Genomic DNA, 15,971 nt, shown 5'->3' with positions numbered 1-15,971 from the left:
TTACTAATTACTTAGAACTATCTAAGCAAATGCAAGTGTCACATTGTATGTACATATGTAATTCCAAAGAACTCTGCGATCAAGCAGGGCAACGTGTTTTTTTTTAAGTGTTTAAAATTGTATTTAAATGTTCTTACACAAGCAAACCCAAATAAGTTTTAAAGGCTTACAGCTCAAACTGTAAGATATGGGTCTAAAGAAAATCAGCGCCGTCCGCGGTTCCAATTAGCTTAGAAACAAAGCAATAAAACATAAGATAAGTTGTTTTGCTTAACATTTGATTCATTTATTCGCCCCGCAGCGAGGACAGTTGCATGGAACCGCAAAACCCTTTAATTTCCTGTCGTTTTCCCTTTTATTTCGTTTTCAAATTGGACCGACCACTGCGGGTTACTAACAAGATCAACATGTTACCGCAGAAAGGGTTAAAATAGAGTTAAGTAAGCGCACGCGGGAAATGTCAACGCCAGATAAACGGCTGTGCCGGAAAATGGGCATGGGAAGACCTAATTAAGCGCGCAATATTCGTAGTGCTTGCCACCACCAACAAAAAGAGGAAAAAATATTAAGTGAACCTGACAGCGGTGGGATTCGAACCCACGCCCTTTCGGACTGGTGCCTAAAACCAGCGCCTTAGACCGCTCGGCCACGCTGCCGTATGACGCCTGCCCGATTTCAGGCATACAAGTTTTACACTACCTTTTTTATTGTTAATAGAATGTTCTAAGTAGTATCAAACCCAAATCTATTTATAATTGCTTATATTATTATCGCTTTTTTATATTTACTCTTACGTACGCTTAACTATATTTAAATAATTCCTAAAGCTAGCCAATTTGTATATCATTATGCTGAATGTTAATTTTTTTTTATATAGATTTGCATTTCCAATTAAATCTTGAAATTTAAATTTATTTATAATATATTTTAAAAAAATTTATTGTAAGTTCGTTGTGAACATTGCGTGATTTATTATAATTACAAACACTCGAGTGTTCATATAAAGGTGATTACAATTAACATATAATATAAGTATATATTATTCAAATAAATGTTTATGTGCATAAACATGTATGAAAATTAAACAAAAAACCCTTGTCAGCGAAGGAAAAAATATCTCAACCTGACAGCGGTGGGATTCGAACCCACGCCCTTTCGGACTGGTGCCTAAAACCAGCGCCTTAGACCGCTCGGCCACGCTGCCTTGTTCCACCTCGTGTCAAATGTGCAACTTGAAGGCACAGCACAGTACCGTCGTACAGTATGAAAATACTGGTATAGTTTTGGGGATGATTTTCACGAGTGTTGCCGAAGTACATGTGAAAAAAGTAGTAGACAACAATGAAAAGTAGTAACATATGACATTTACTTTTGCTGATACCGACAATACGTTTGTACATAATACGCTTTTTAACAGCGGCGATTAAATATTATAATAAGTCAATAAATAAAAAATTTGAAATATTAAATTAATACTAATGATTAAATTAAAAATATATTTTTTATTGAATAAATAAAATAGTCGTTGGGATTTGGTAGTAAATAAAAATATGAAAATTATTTTTAAATTAATTAAAAATAATGTTCGCATAAATATCAAACCATATTAAGAGTCAAAGATAAATTGCTACATGCAGTTAAAATTCATGCAACTTTCAAGTGTGTGGTTTTATAAAATAAGATTAATTAAATATATCGGATAAGAAATATATTAAAACAAAGTTATTTTCGTTTTTGATTTTTAAATATTTAATTTGTTAATTGTATTATACATTTTGAGAATATATACATAAAGGTATTTTGTAATATTGTAATACTGTTAAGGTAAGGAGCAAATTATTTACTGTTATGTACACTCTTTCTAAAGCTAGTATCTTCACGATAAGCACAGTTAGTTAAGCAATCCTGAGATTGTCTTGGTCAAAAAATACTATAAACCCAAACAATAACAATGCCAAAACGTTTTACGACCCAACATCTACATCAGAGCCATTCTAATTCATTGACAAACGCATTTTGATTTTGTGATAATGAGCAGGGCACAGGGGCAGGGGTCAGAGCAGGGGCCATGTTAGGCTAAGATACAGATGCAAACGCTTACACCTTCGCCAGCTCTGCGCCCTTTGGGGTCGACAAGTTCTGGCCGCACACCCCGTTGTTTTTGTTGTTGTTTTACGATTTGTGCATTTCGCAAATTCGCAAATGGCATAAAAAAAGGTTGCCCTTTTTTTAGACGGTAGCATATTTTATAGCATTTTTATGACGTTATAGTTTCGTATATTTTTTTGTCGCGATTTACGAGCGTTTTATAACTTGTTTACATTAGGCAAGTGAGTAACGGTAACCCTGGGAAGCGTTTTATGCAAAAATCTATTAAAACGCTGGCGAGCTGCATAAAAATCACAATAAATGCACAACGTTTGCGACTTAAACGGTCCATAACCCGGTCACCACGGGGGTTAGGGCCTCTCGTCTTGACTTTGCCACACACACACACACCCTCCACGCTCATTCACATTCAACACATTTGACACATTTCTGCGCCTCAAATTGAGTTTGAAGTTGACGCAAGCGTTGCAAATGGGCCGTGAAAAGCGTTAAACTAACATTTCACATCAAGACTTTTTTGGGCCCAGACAGCTTGCGATCTGCCAACTGAGAAAATGTCATCTGCAATATCGGCTCAAATTATATCGGTTGTATATCTCATGCTTATCGATCAGCCAGCAACTCAGGCTTATAAGTTGGGTCGCCTGGAGTTCGTAATGGAGCACATGGCAAGAAATTTGGAAAGCCCGCGGCATAACATAAGCGTGGCGGAAAGCGAGCTCATATTAAAAGAATTTGTACGCTCTGCCCAGCACTTTATCATCTTTAAATATATATAATATTTTTGTATTTCAGGCAAAATTTGGTGAAGCTGTAAGCAACGAGGCCAACGAGAACAACAACAACCGTGAGATACATGTAGCTAATGGACAGACCTATTCCATGTACTTTGATTTCACACGGAAAAGGAAAAACAGGACGTACAAAAGCTCGTATCAATTCAACAATGTCAAAACACCAAAATAAGCAATAAAATGATGAAAAAGTAAAAACATAACTTAACTAATGTTAAGTAGGGTTAGGTATGCATCGAGTCCAAGACACATAAACAATAAGAAAAGTGGAAACTCACAAACTTAAATCCACACTAAACTATTGAAATGAAAAAACAAATCTATATAATAATAAATTAACCCCAATTAAAGTGAAACAAATTAATATTAACCGAAACAAATGGATTTTCTGGTTACACGAAAACTTTAAACATTTTAGAAAACTGTAAAAGCAACTTCTCAGTAGCCAAACAATGCTTCAAGTTATTTATATGGTTCTATTGATGGGGCTTATGTTAAGACTAGAAGCACATGCCCCTAAGTCAATGGAGGAAAACATGCGAAACAAATTTGTAAGGCAAAATAAGTATTATTATAAGGCAAAAATATTTGGAAATATTAATTTATTTCAATTTCTATACAGGCCAACTTTGAGAATTTGGTGACCAAAAACCGCCAAAAGAATGCATTTAAGATTCAACCAGCCGACAATGTTATCATGCGCCTAGCCTACTCAAAGCCCAAAGCCAACGCCAAATACTATCTTACCCATATCAAGAAAAGAAAGAAACCCCAATATTTCATAAACTTCGACATTCAAAACTATCACAATCCAAATGATCGTCCAGAACGTATAGCCAGAAGAAATGTAAATCCTTACAAACATTTTCCACTTAAGGGCGAAAATGTTTAAGCACTAAATGTTAAAAATAAAATAAATTCATAATGACACAAGCATCGATGATTAAAAACATTAAATGATTAAAAACAAAAAAACTTATTAAAATGTTTGCTGATAATACAAATATAAAATTTAAAATACAATTAAATATATTTAACAATAAAATTAATCATTTGCGGAGGAGTATTCAATCAAATTTAATGAAATATGCAAAATAATTTTCTATTATTTAAAAACGATAAGCACTTTATAACTCTTTCTGGAAATTGTGTCCTTCAGTCAGCACTAGCTCATCCGTGGATCGGGGTACTTTAGAACAAGTTGGCAATATTATCGGCGGCCTGGACTGCTGCATTGGCCACATTCTTTCCAAAGGTGGCACCATCCGAGAGAATGCTCTGAGCGGCAGAAGAATCGGCAGCCTTGACAGCAGCGCCGGCCACGTCCTTGCCAAAGGTGGCACCGTCCGAAAGAATGCCCTCGCCCCATTTAGACGCAGATTTGGCCACGTTCTTGCCAAAGGTAGCGCCGTCCGAGAAAATGCCCTCACCCACACTGGCCACGTCCTTGCCAAAGGTGGCACCGTCCGAGAGAATGCTCTGACCCGCACTGGCAGCGGCCTGGGCAATGCTATCGGCATCATTGTCAATAGCTGAGACAACGGCGCCGGCGGCGAACACTTTTTGGCTGACCATGGCCACCACCAGGAACAGGAGAACTAGGAACTTCATGATACTTATACTTTATGCGACTTTATCGACTGATGGAAATTCGAAAATGTTCCCTCGCATTTATATGGAAATTGATATTGATATAAATCGCGATATGGCTGGCATAATAAATGATCGAATCCGTATGTAAACTGAACTTAAGTTAAAGATAAAACACTTCGAGCTACTGCCGGATATTGCATAAACCTAGGGAAAATAAAATATAAATATAGATAAATCAAAAAAATTATCTAAAAAAGTTGGACAAAAAAAAATAAAATGTGCCATGTACTTGAATCAGACTTTGCCCAGCGCGTATATAAAAAGCAGTTTGTGTTTGTTTACCTTGGACTTGCGTCTATGATTCAGGTCAATATTACTTAAATATTGCTTTAGAATAGCCTATGTATATTTTTTTAATAAATATTTGTTTTAACTCGAAGCACCTAGATACACCTATTAAAATAAAATCAAAAGACATAGGAACATTAAAATATTATGATCGTCGTTTTTTTTTAATATGGTCATAAAAGATACATTTCTTTAGATGACTTATAACTATGGGGTAAGTATATGAAAGTATAATTTCATTCATAAGGATTAGATGTATATCTATAAACATAAACTGATAGAAAAGCTTTAGGATAGGCTAGTTAAAACCCCATTGACTTTACTTGAACACTATAAGATCATTACATATTGTCTGATATTATGACATCTAGCATATTATAAAGCCAACCGAAACATGGTGTATGTCATACACATTATCAATACAATACACATATATTCGAGTGATCAATGTGCAGGAAACACACATTAGCATTAATTTGATTCAGAAATAGATTGTTCATTCATCATGTCGCAAACAATTTAAGCATTTGGTAAACGTATGTAAGCAAAAATTGTCACTTGCCACGCGATTTATCGTTTAATAAAAAGTAGGTGTCATATGACATAGAGTTAAACAAAAAGCTAAGCCAAAATCTGTAACCTTCAGTTCATAGTGCAGCTATTCTAGGTCGTGGCGCTTGCTTGGCAGCAGGTCCTGGCCTACCATGCTTCAAGACTCCTGACAATGAGAAGTTTAGAATATATATAAATAAAAACATGAAAAAATAAAAATAGCAACAAAATTGAAAGTTTAGTTCACCCTGTACACATTTTAAACTTTTGCCTTATATTAGGATGTAAACTCTACTTATATTTAAATGTAAACTAGCCGGTATATACATTCTCGATCAGCATCAAAAGACGAATGGATCAAGCAATTATCTTTTGCCTATTTGTTTGGAGAGACAATATGACTAAAATACTCTAAGCTAAGAAAGTAGTTTCTCACATAAAGCTCAAAAACTATTCCTTTTTTCTAAAATTGATAAATATCGATTGCTCCAGCTCCTTAAGCATATCTCGAAGATTTTAATAGGTGAAGCCACCAGATTTTTAATGTAGTTATTTGTATAGAATTTTCTTAAAATCCAAATTTGATATGTCCTTTCTTAGATAGGGTTTCCTTAAAATTGATCAATTTCGATGCCCAGCTACAATTTTGGAGGCAAATCTCGGTGATTTTTAGAGTTGGAGACACCAAAGTTGATATGCAGTTTCTCTAAATAGCATTAAATGCTATAAACAAGCTTCTTATTCTTGTATTCTATTTCGTTTATGATTAATAATCTTTACAATGACAATCGTCATCAAAGTGCTTATGAATCCAAATTTGTCCCAAAATTGTTTATGATGACTCACAAAATACCAGCATACATATATACTCTAAGTAGTCTATTTTAAGGTAAGCTCGTTAAAATTTTCCCCGACTTTTGGCATTATTTGGTTAATACGCGGCTAATGGGGAACTTTTTATATTGTGTGTTCTGTACACTTAAATAACTTTTTTTAATCAAAAACAGTATAATATTTAAATTTTTATTGACCGCGATTTAATTTTATTTATATAGAATTTAATCCCAAATAAAATCCCCTCAAACAAGTGCGTAAATCTTGCAAATAACCATAAATATATGTATATATATATATATATATATGTATATATATATATATATGTATATATATATATATATATGTATATATATATGTATACATATTTGATTATATGAATTAAAAATTGTACGCTGACACTTTTGGTTATTAATGGGAACATGTAAGCAAATTATGATTAGAAAATTTGAATTCAATGGGTCGACCATACGTCTTGCTCTAGATAAACAACAGGCAACATTTAAATATGGTGGTATACAAAAAATTTCCCAGATAAGTTGGCAGACAGTGTCTAGCGATAAGCATATCGCAATTTATCGAGTTTCACTTGCCTATAAATGTGACTGGCAACTCGTAAATATCATTAGTTGCAATTATAAATTGTGTACAATAAAATATATAAATCATACTGAAAGTCTTGGAATGAAATTTATCGTAGCCCTTACGCTGGCGCTGGCTCTGTTGGGTCTGCAGGATGTGAGCGCCAGGTCTGTGCTGGGCGAACTCGGCCAAGCCTTTGTATGTGACGTGTGCCATATATACTAACTGAACGAAGTGTAAAGTGTCATGTGATCTCATTTCTAGGGCAATTTCGGCAATCAGATTGGACAGGAAGCCTCAAGCTTTGGCAATGCCGTGGGCCAGGCGGCCTCACAGTTCGGCAATGATGTAGGCCAAGATGCAAGCAATCTGAACAGCTCTGCGGTTGGACAAGACGCCTCCAATTTCGGCAACGCATTGGGCCAGGCAGCCTCGCAGTTTGGCAATGATGTGGGCCAAACCGCCAACAATCTCGGCAACTCAGTTGGCAATGAAGGTGGCACAATTGGTTCCGATGCGTCCAATGTGGCACATAATGTAGCCTCTGATGCCTCCAATCTGGCGCACAATGTAGCCTCTGATGCTTCCAATGTGGCTCACAGCGTGGCGAATTCGGCCTCTAATATTGCAAGTTCTGCTTCCAATGCAGCTAACAGCGTTGCAAACTCTGCTTCTAGTGCAGCTAACAACGTGGCAAACTCTGCTTCCAATGCTGCTAACAGCGTTGCAAACTCTGCTTCCAATGCAGCTAACAGCGTTGCAAACTCTGCTTCCAATGCAGCTAACAGCGTTGCAAACTCTGCTTCCAGTGCTGCTAACAACGTGGCAAATTCTGCATCCAATGCTGCTAACAACGTAGCAAACTCTGCTACCAATGCTGCTAATAATGTAGCATCCGATGCTTCCAGTGCAGCTCATTCTTTGACATCCGATGCTTCCAATGTGGGAAACAATGTGGCATCCAACGCCACCAATGTGGCAAATAATGTTGCTTCCGATGCTGCCAACGCTGTTACCAATATCGCTTCAGATGCCGCAGGTGCTGCTGTTAACATTGTAGGCGATGCCACACATGTGGCTGAAGGCGTGGCTGATGGCGCCCTAAATGTTGCCAACAGTGTGGTCAATGGAATCGCCCACTTATTTTAGTGGACTTCTATATCAATTGTAAACACTGATCTACACACATATTAACGCGTATCCTTATAATTAAAAATAAAACTATTATTGCGAGCACTAATTTGATTAATTTTTCATTATTTAACTGGGCACAATTTGCAACCGATTTGAGTAGGGGACAATGTTCATTTTGTGGGCCCGATTAGAATTTCGGGCACGCGAAATCGCTGGAAACAAAAGAAAACACGATTGGTTCCTATACCCTGTTCTTAAGTTGAAATAGAGTATATTGGTTTGGTGCAAGGTTTGTCCAACTCTTCTTTTGTTAAGACTAGAGACTCTAAATACGTATACTGATAAATATATAAACTCGTGTATAAGCGTTGCGGGTAAAGTAATGAGGTCTATATCTTATATATTTTCCAGTCCAAAGTCTATTTTTCCACAGTTTTGATTAGGTGGCACCAAATTTACGCGCTTATTTACTGAAGGCCTTCCCTGAAGATAGAGTCAAATGTGCGCCACGCCCAATCCCAAGCCCACAAACATTGTTAACAATTAAATTTTTCTCAAACCCGACGGGATTACAATTGAAGAGCCCCTTTTGCAATAATAAAGGCTCTTCTGAAGCTATCCTGAGCAGTATTGATCAGTCGAATGTACCTGTCTGCAATGTTCTTGTTATATAAAAATATTAAATTATTATTAAATATTGAAAACAAAAACCATCGACTTGAAATTTAGCGCCGTCTGATAACAATTTTGGACATCAATCAGTGCGTACCGCCGATTTCGACATGAGTTATTGGCCACTTGAGCGTAACCAGGGCGAATTAGAGTAATTTTTACTGCGTCTTTGTTTTGGCCTTACATAGATAAGATCCATTGCCTGTTGGTATATAAATTAAGTTGTTCGCGCTCAAAGTCAAACAGTAAACAAGTTAACAGTTAACCAACAATCAGAATGCAAGTCATATTTGTTGCACTCTTGGCCAGCCTTTTGGTGGCTCAACAAGTCCAGGCTGGCACCATTACCTTTGGTGGCCTCATGAGCGACGTGTCCCAGGTGGCAGTTGCCGGCGAGAAAGTAATCCATAAACTGGAGAATCAGCTGGACGCTGCCAAGCCAAAAACAGAGTATGAGGAGGCCGCTACTCAAAACCTTCTAAGTGATATGGCCAATGGCTTGGGTGATCTAGCCGTAAGTATAGCTCCCCCTGCAGAGGATTACTTAGAAGAAGATATTTCCATACCATAAACTATATATATTTCTCTTGACTGATCAAAAGTTGAGTCCTTCTCTCTGTTTGTTTATATGCAAGCCAGTCTCTCAGTTTTAAAGCTATCTTGATTTCGGAGTCGAACAGATCGAGGCTTTATATCATGTAGTTGTCATAGACAGCATCACACAAAAGGAGAATCTTAATATACATATATTTTTTTGCTATTTTTTAAGACAGCTTCATCAAACCCAGTAATTAAGAGAATTACTATTTGGGTCACATGAGTTGTCTTTTTTAGCACCGAATCAGCATACTAATCATATAGATTATTCCTATAGAGGAACCATTTGATGGATGAAAGTAATTTCAAATATAAAAATTTATCCGTTATACATCAATTGCAAGTAATTGCAAAAATATTTTAGGTTCTCCTGAATATAACTTTTATTTCCTGATTCTATTAACACTATTTCCTAGAATGCCCTGACCAATTTAAGAGTCCACAAAGATTATGTTCAGCCACAGCCGAAAAATCTTATTGGCAGTCTTATGGGTGATATGGGCGATGCTCTCGGCCATTTGGCAGTAAGTCGCATATAGTTAACATTTACTTGGAGTCCACTCAACCTTTCTCAATCAATAGAACACCATTACCAGCCTCATCGTGGAAATTCAGGCAGCGCCCAAATCTCGCAGTGTTTCAGTAAGTAACTTAAATTAAACTTAATCTTAAACTAACATTTGTAATGCTTTTTAATACATTTTATTCCAAAGTCCTCTGGTGCTTCAGTTATTGGTGAGATGGGCGTAAGTATTTGCCTCGTTTTCAACTAAAAACATATTTTTATATCCTGAATACATTAAATATGGATGAAAAGGGTATAATAATATTGTTTAAATGTATGTAAATGTACGAAAAGTATATATATTGTTGGTTAGAATTATTAGCCGAGTCGATCCAGCCATATTCGTCTCTTTGTCTGTCCATCCGTCTGTCTGTATGAACGCGCCGATCTCAGAATCTACTAGAGCTACAGACTTTAAATTGATCTTAGATTCTCCTAGAGCCAGCAATGTACGAGTTTTTTTGTCCGATAATCGATAACTTGGCCCGTTTCCAAGCAATCGATAAGAATCGATATGGAAATCCTGCTTCTGAGCAGATATCTTAGGTTTTAAGAGCTAGAGTCACCAAATTTGGAAAGAAGTGAATAAAGATCAAGTATCTTTCATTTTATAGCTACAGCCACCAAGGAGATTAAGGGTATCCCCTAGTCGTGCGATCTCGACTAGTTAACCTTTTACTGCTTTATATTATACTTTCCTAATTTCATGCTCATTTTTAGGGTATGAGCGCCAAGACTATTGCATCTGCTGACCAGGCAGCTGCTCCCTATGTAAAGAAATTGAATGCTGCTTTGGGAGATCTCGCCGTAGGTTTAACTCAAAGTTTATTCGAAATTTTACTAATTCGAACCATTTCAGAACGCTCTCACCAATCTATAAATGAACTTTTAATAACTCTATATATACAGATATATACCTATTCAATCAGTTATTAATTTGAATTAAGCGAGTTTATCAGCATCTTTAACATCAATTAGTGAAAAACATCTTGTGCCTGTTGTTTTGAAATCTAAGAACTGTAAACAAGGTCAATAAATATACGCTCGAGTTCCAGATGTTGTTGCCAGTTCGTGTTGTTGTTGTTGTTGTTGTTTGATCTACTTGTAGCATGGAAAGGGGTCAAATGATACGTGAATCAAAATTGAAACACGTGATTCCCTGCAACATTAGAGGATCAAATTACCCGAAAAGCACCAGCACCACCAGCATCGCCAGCTCCAGCACCATATAAGCAACGTGTAGGTAGGGCCAAGCCGACACATAAATACACTTCCACACAAAAATGTCTACGTTCTAATGCTAAAAATTCTATTTGGCTTAAAAATTTTTCTAAGCTTAGTGCTAAGTATGAAAATCAGTTTTAAACTCATTTTCTAAGATATATAAGATATTAAACGAATTGTTTTTTGATTTGATCAATCTTAAAGCGGAAAACTAAGCACATACATAACAGTATATATATTCTATAGGGTATACATGTAGAGCATGAACTTTTACGAAGAAAATATTTAACTAAAACAGCTGCATATATGATATAGTAGCTCATTTTGTAGAGAATAAAATTTAAGACTGGCAGCTGCATATAGGATATAGCTACGATATGTATTCAATATGGTAGTTCGATTATAGCAGGCAAATATTTGTTAACTTTTCTTAATATTTGGCATATATTCGATAAAAAAAAAATTGTTTAAAATATAGTTAGAGGATTTTAAGAACAAAAAAGCTATGCAAGAAATATATATGATCATATTCAATGCAACTTTAAAGAACGCAATTAGCTTGTCTTTAATATCGGCTGTATATACACTTTATTAGTTTGAAGATAACTACTTCAAGGCAGACGATACATCAGTTATGCCCGTTGCAAGAGTATTAAAAGCAGCACCATGATCTTTGCCCGATCTTCGCTATACACATGCCTTTTTTTTAATAATTTTTTCACTACGAAGCAGTTTGCAGGGCTCTGCTTTTGACAGTTGCTCAGCTGTCGGTGCTTTCGGATGCTCGTGCTTCGGAAATTGGGTCATTTAAAGGGGTGAGTCGTCTATAGAGACTAAAGACGACAAGCGGAAGACATATACATACGCTGCATGTATACACATACTTTTGTGCATAAGTGTGCGACTGCCTTTTGTCGGTTGCTGTTATTAAATCGCTTTATTGAGCGGCAAATTTCATTTGTTTTGGCAACAGGAAAATTGGATATTTACGTCCACCAAATGCACGATGTACCAAAAGTCGTGCACGCCACAAAACTATAATTATGTACAATTTTAACAAACATTTTGTTAATTAATTTCGGCAGCCCAAGCAAACCTTTTTGTGTGCACGCCCTCACACAAGTCAGAGTCTGATATTTATGGACTATTTATATATAATTTGATAACAATTAAAATGCACAGCCCAACGCAGCTACCAGGCACGACTCCACAGTGCGTGTGACCAAGAAATTATGACGGGTTTTTTATACGTATTTCAAATAATAGATCATTACAGAAAAAATAAAATAATTAAGTGTGACATTGGGGCAGCAACAAGTTCATGCGTCGGCGTGATTAAGGCCCATTTATTGGTCGGGTTGACAGCAGTAGACCTGTTAATATGGCATTAACTTTACGAGTACGAGAAACTCGTTTTGTGGGTGTTATTAAATGAACAAATTAAGTACATTTCGAGATTGAGTCGGTCAACTATTCGCCTCGCAAACGCACAGGACGGCAGACAAAAAAAAGTGGCAAACAGTGTTGGAAACCGGTTTGCAGACGTTTCTATGTTAGTGGTCAAGGTCTAAGGAGCAGCAGACAATCGGACAGCGGACAGCCGACAACAAGAGAAAAAAGAACCACATCAACAACAGACAACAGAATGCAGGCACAGCGGAATAAACAATAACATTGTACAGAACAGCAGAACCAATTCAGAAATAAATGCGAAAAAGTAGAGACAAAGAGAACATCGAGAATTGCATAAATATTGATGTTATATCTATGTACATCACTACATATTTATATATGTGTGTGTATGTATGCGTGTATGTACATATACGTATGTACTTCTCATATACATCTGTGTGCGGGATCAGCTAAATATAGAGTTGGAGAATTCTTAGGGTGACTCAGTTACCGACAAATATTATTTCATTAAAAATAAATAATGCCGAACCGTATAAAAACCAAACCTATTTTACATACTGTAAGTATTTTGAGTTTAGCTTACTGCATCCAAAATTTTCGATTTTATTTATAAACAAATTTTTAGATATTTGCGAATAAATATTTATATTTTCTGTTTTAGTTTTGGGAGTGGTTTGAGTTTAAGGTATCTACATTAAAAATTTTTTCTGAAACTTAAATTTAAAATTTTTTATTTTAAAACTGTCTAATTTTTTGTAATTATAAATATATACATATTTTTATTTGTTATTTTTGCCGTGTAATTGAGTATTAGGTTTCTGCATTTAAACCTTTTAATTTGTCTGTATTGTATTGTATTGTATATATAAAAATTGTCAAATTTATTGCGAAAATAATTTTACCATTTTTGTTTGCTATTTTTTTATGTTGGCCGAGCTTTGAGTATTGGGTTAACGCGTCTACAATTTTTTATGTCATATACAAAAGGTGTCAATTTCATTGCAGAAAAGATTATATATTTATTATACATTTTAGAATCCCCCATTTAAAATTTAAATCGTGGGCATCACAATTAGTAAAAATAAGGACATTCTGATTAACTTATTTTGTTTTAAGAACAGTGCTAAAAATTTCAAAAATTTTGACATTGAATTTTTCTAAATCCCCAATAAATGTTCTATGTCTCTGATCTGTCATTTCTTGGCCAAACCTAATCTGATTTTCCTGATGGATATAGTTTTGATCGTGGCTTGGAATCTAAATAAATATGACTTTCAATTTTTTCCAAAAAATGATAGATCAAAACATTAGAATAGTTTATGTTTTATTAATAGATACTTAAAAGAAGGATGGACTTGATATGATTTAAATTTTTTAAAACAATTAAATATTATTCAGTAAATTTTGATAAACAATTTTTTCTACGCCTAAACCCGCCCTTAAAAGTATCTCTCTTTTTTAAATAAATTGAGTAACCCTAATGGCAGCATGCATCATGCAACAGCAACGTGATTGCAGTGCAGCAAAAAGTTGCATGCAATAAATAGTGTGGACGTATGTGTAACTGTGTTTGAGGGGCAGTTGCGAGTGTGTTTGTGTGCCAAAAGGGTTGCCAAACCACTTGCCTTATGTACAAAATGGAAATAAATAAAAATAAAAGCGAACTGCGAAAATCCCTATAATGAAATTTTAGCAATGCGAATACATAAAAAATACGACGGCTCTTCGCATGTTGAACTAAACCGGTTTTTTATTGATTACGTCGCACTTCAATGCAACTCCCCGCCATCACCCACTCGCCCGCTCAAGCAGAAGTCAAAGGTTGCCTTATCTTATCGAGAGACCACGACTTGTCCAACTGCCTGGAACTTCGGCACTTGACCAGCACTTGGACTCGAACCGAGTCTGTCAAATTGTGGCGCGAATCGTCTAGTCACATCGCTGAGAAACTGCAGTATTAATCGTCACTAAATTTCAGCTGTCAACTGTCAGTTTAAAACGGGCCCGCAATAAAACTTGCTGTATGCAGCCACACTTAACACGCACAACAACAGCAACAACAACAACAACAGCTTCATTAAAATTAATTAATGCCTGGTCACACACACACATACACACGCAAACACGCCAAGGACCAGGGAGCCAAGCGCGACAATAGGTGTCAAGGAAGGGGTCGCCATCATTAGGCGCATATCAGTTTTTCGGTGTTTTCTCTTTTATTTTTGGTTTTTAGTTTTTTTTGGAACAACCGAAAAAATATGCACAAATTAAATTAAATGAAGTGAGTGTGAAAATGTTGGGTGTGGGCAAAGAAACAACTCAAAAGCCACACACAGCAAACATTAAACACCCGAATCCGAGGGGGGCGAGGGCAGGGCGCAAAAGGAAATACGCTCAAGTGATTTTCATACCAAGCCGCCTGTCAACTTGTTGTTGTGGCTGTTGATGTAAAATCAAGATAAGCAAATTGTTGCCGAAAAATGTTGCCACAAAGGAAGCGATTTGGACGCTTTAATGATGATAGAGCATGACACAGAATAAATGGAAAATAAAATCCATTTGCATTGTACATCCAAATAAATACGACCAAAAAATAGCAAAATAAAAAACACAGCTTTTTCTCAGAGCTCTAAATATATAGTGCTGGAAAATGATATGTCAATATATGCCAGCTATTTAAAATTTATGAATTCATAGCCAGTGCTCAAGAGATCTTAACTAAAATCACATAACAACTTTTTAATTGAATAAAGATGCTCCCTTTGTTTTGTAAATTATTCGTGCGTGAAATTTGTTGGAAAATCATTCTTAGTTAATTGTTTTTTTTTTTTGGTGAAAATTATCTCTATTTTTATTCATGAAAATTAGTTAGTCTAAATACAAAGCTTTAACGTAATTATTTAAATTATAATCGTATGTGCATCTTTATAAAAAACAATGATTGTGTTCTAGTTAAATATTTGAAAATATATATACAAGTATTCGCTTTGAGCCTATATCCCACAGAACCAATGTGTATGGCATAAAGTATATTAAATAGTTTGTAAAATAAATATTTTTTTATATAGCTTACCCTACAAAAATATATTAAAGTCTGGCTTAAATTAAATAAAGTTTACCCTTTTATACTATAAATATGCCCTTGAAGTTGAACTTGAATACATGCTTATGTATGTATGTAAAGACAACACACGAATGCAGCACATGCCACTGATGTTGCCTGTCATAAGCAAGAGCTTCGATAATTATTATAATTCGGCTGTTTTTTTATTTTTTTTGCCTGTCAAATTTTCGTTGTCATAAAAATGAACAACAAAATAAAAATAAACTTCAAGTGTGTGCAAATGGTGATATGTATGCACAGACATACATACATATATACACACTCTATATATGTGTTTATGTATATGCAACCTGTTTCACATGTGCAACAGAGCCTGCCGCTAACCCCAATAAAAAAACAAAAAAAAGGCAACACTGACTGCTGACTATTATAATTTTCCTGGTAGCTCCTTTGCGCCTTGTGTGTGTCCTTTTGCACAACAATAACAATA

The 15,971-nt window shown here is 35.6% G+C and overlaps 2 protein-coding genes, 1 long non-coding RNA gene and 2 other non-coding genes across 5 annotated transcripts; 3 read left to right on the top strand and 2 right to left on the bottom strand.

The window, feature by feature from the left end:
- Positions 1–576: 576 nt before the first annotated feature.
- TRNAL-UAG (transfer RNA leucine (anticodon UAG)) lies at positions 577–656 on the bottom strand. The gene has a single exon. It is a non-coding gene; the product is annotated as a tRNA-Leu (tRNA).
- A 468-nt stretch (positions 657–1,124) lies between these two features.
- TRNAL-UAG (transfer RNA leucine (anticodon UAG)) lies at positions 1,125–1,204 on the bottom strand. The gene has a single exon. It is a non-coding gene; the product is annotated as a tRNA-Leu (tRNA).
- A 1,081-nt stretch (positions 1,205–2,285) lies between these two features.
- Positions 2,286–3,106, top strand: LOC135438497 (uncharacterized). Its single transcript, XR_010437889.1, has 2 exons — positions 2,286–2,846; positions 2,905–3,106. It is a non-coding gene; the product is annotated as an uncharacterized LOC135438497 (long non-coding RNA).
- Positions 3,107–6,853: 3,747 nt separating this feature from the next.
- LOC135438488 (mucin-21) lies at positions 6,854–8,052 on the top strand. The gene is made up of 2 exons (XM_064696815.1): positions 6,854–7,010; positions 7,077–8,052. Exons 1-2 carry the CDS (start codon positions 6,915–6,917, stop codon positions 7,959–7,961), a joined length of 981 nt encoding a protein of 326 aa, XP_064552885.1. The 5' UTR covers positions 6,854–6,914; the 3' UTR covers positions 7,962–8,052.
- An 819-nt stretch (positions 8,053–8,871) lies between these two features.
- Positions 8,872–10,834, top strand: LOC135438375 (uncharacterized). The gene is made up of 6 exons (XM_064696672.1): positions 8,872–9,132; positions 9,632–9,739; positions 9,798–9,857; positions 9,929–9,961; positions 10,501–10,587; positions 10,640–10,834. The coding sequence occupies exons 1-6, from the start codon at positions 8,896–8,898 to the stop codon at positions 10,658–10,660; spliced, it is 546 nt and encodes a 181-aa protein (XP_064552742.1). The 5' UTR covers positions 8,872–8,895; the 3' UTR covers positions 10,661–10,834.
- The last annotated feature ends 5,137 nt before the right edge of the window (positions 10,835–15,971 follow it).

This window comes from Drosophila montana, unplaced genomic scaffold, assembly GCF_035044405.1.
Source record: "Drosophila montana isolate Dmon_TW-CO22-7 unplaced genomic scaffold, ASM3504440v1 contig_3848_1, whole genome shotgun sequence".
Lineage (NCBI taxonomy): Eukaryota > Metazoa > Arthropoda > Insecta > Diptera > Drosophilidae > Drosophila > Drosophila montana.
Note: the sequence above shows the minus strand (reverse complement) of the source record. Positions and strands in the feature narration are given on the sequence as shown.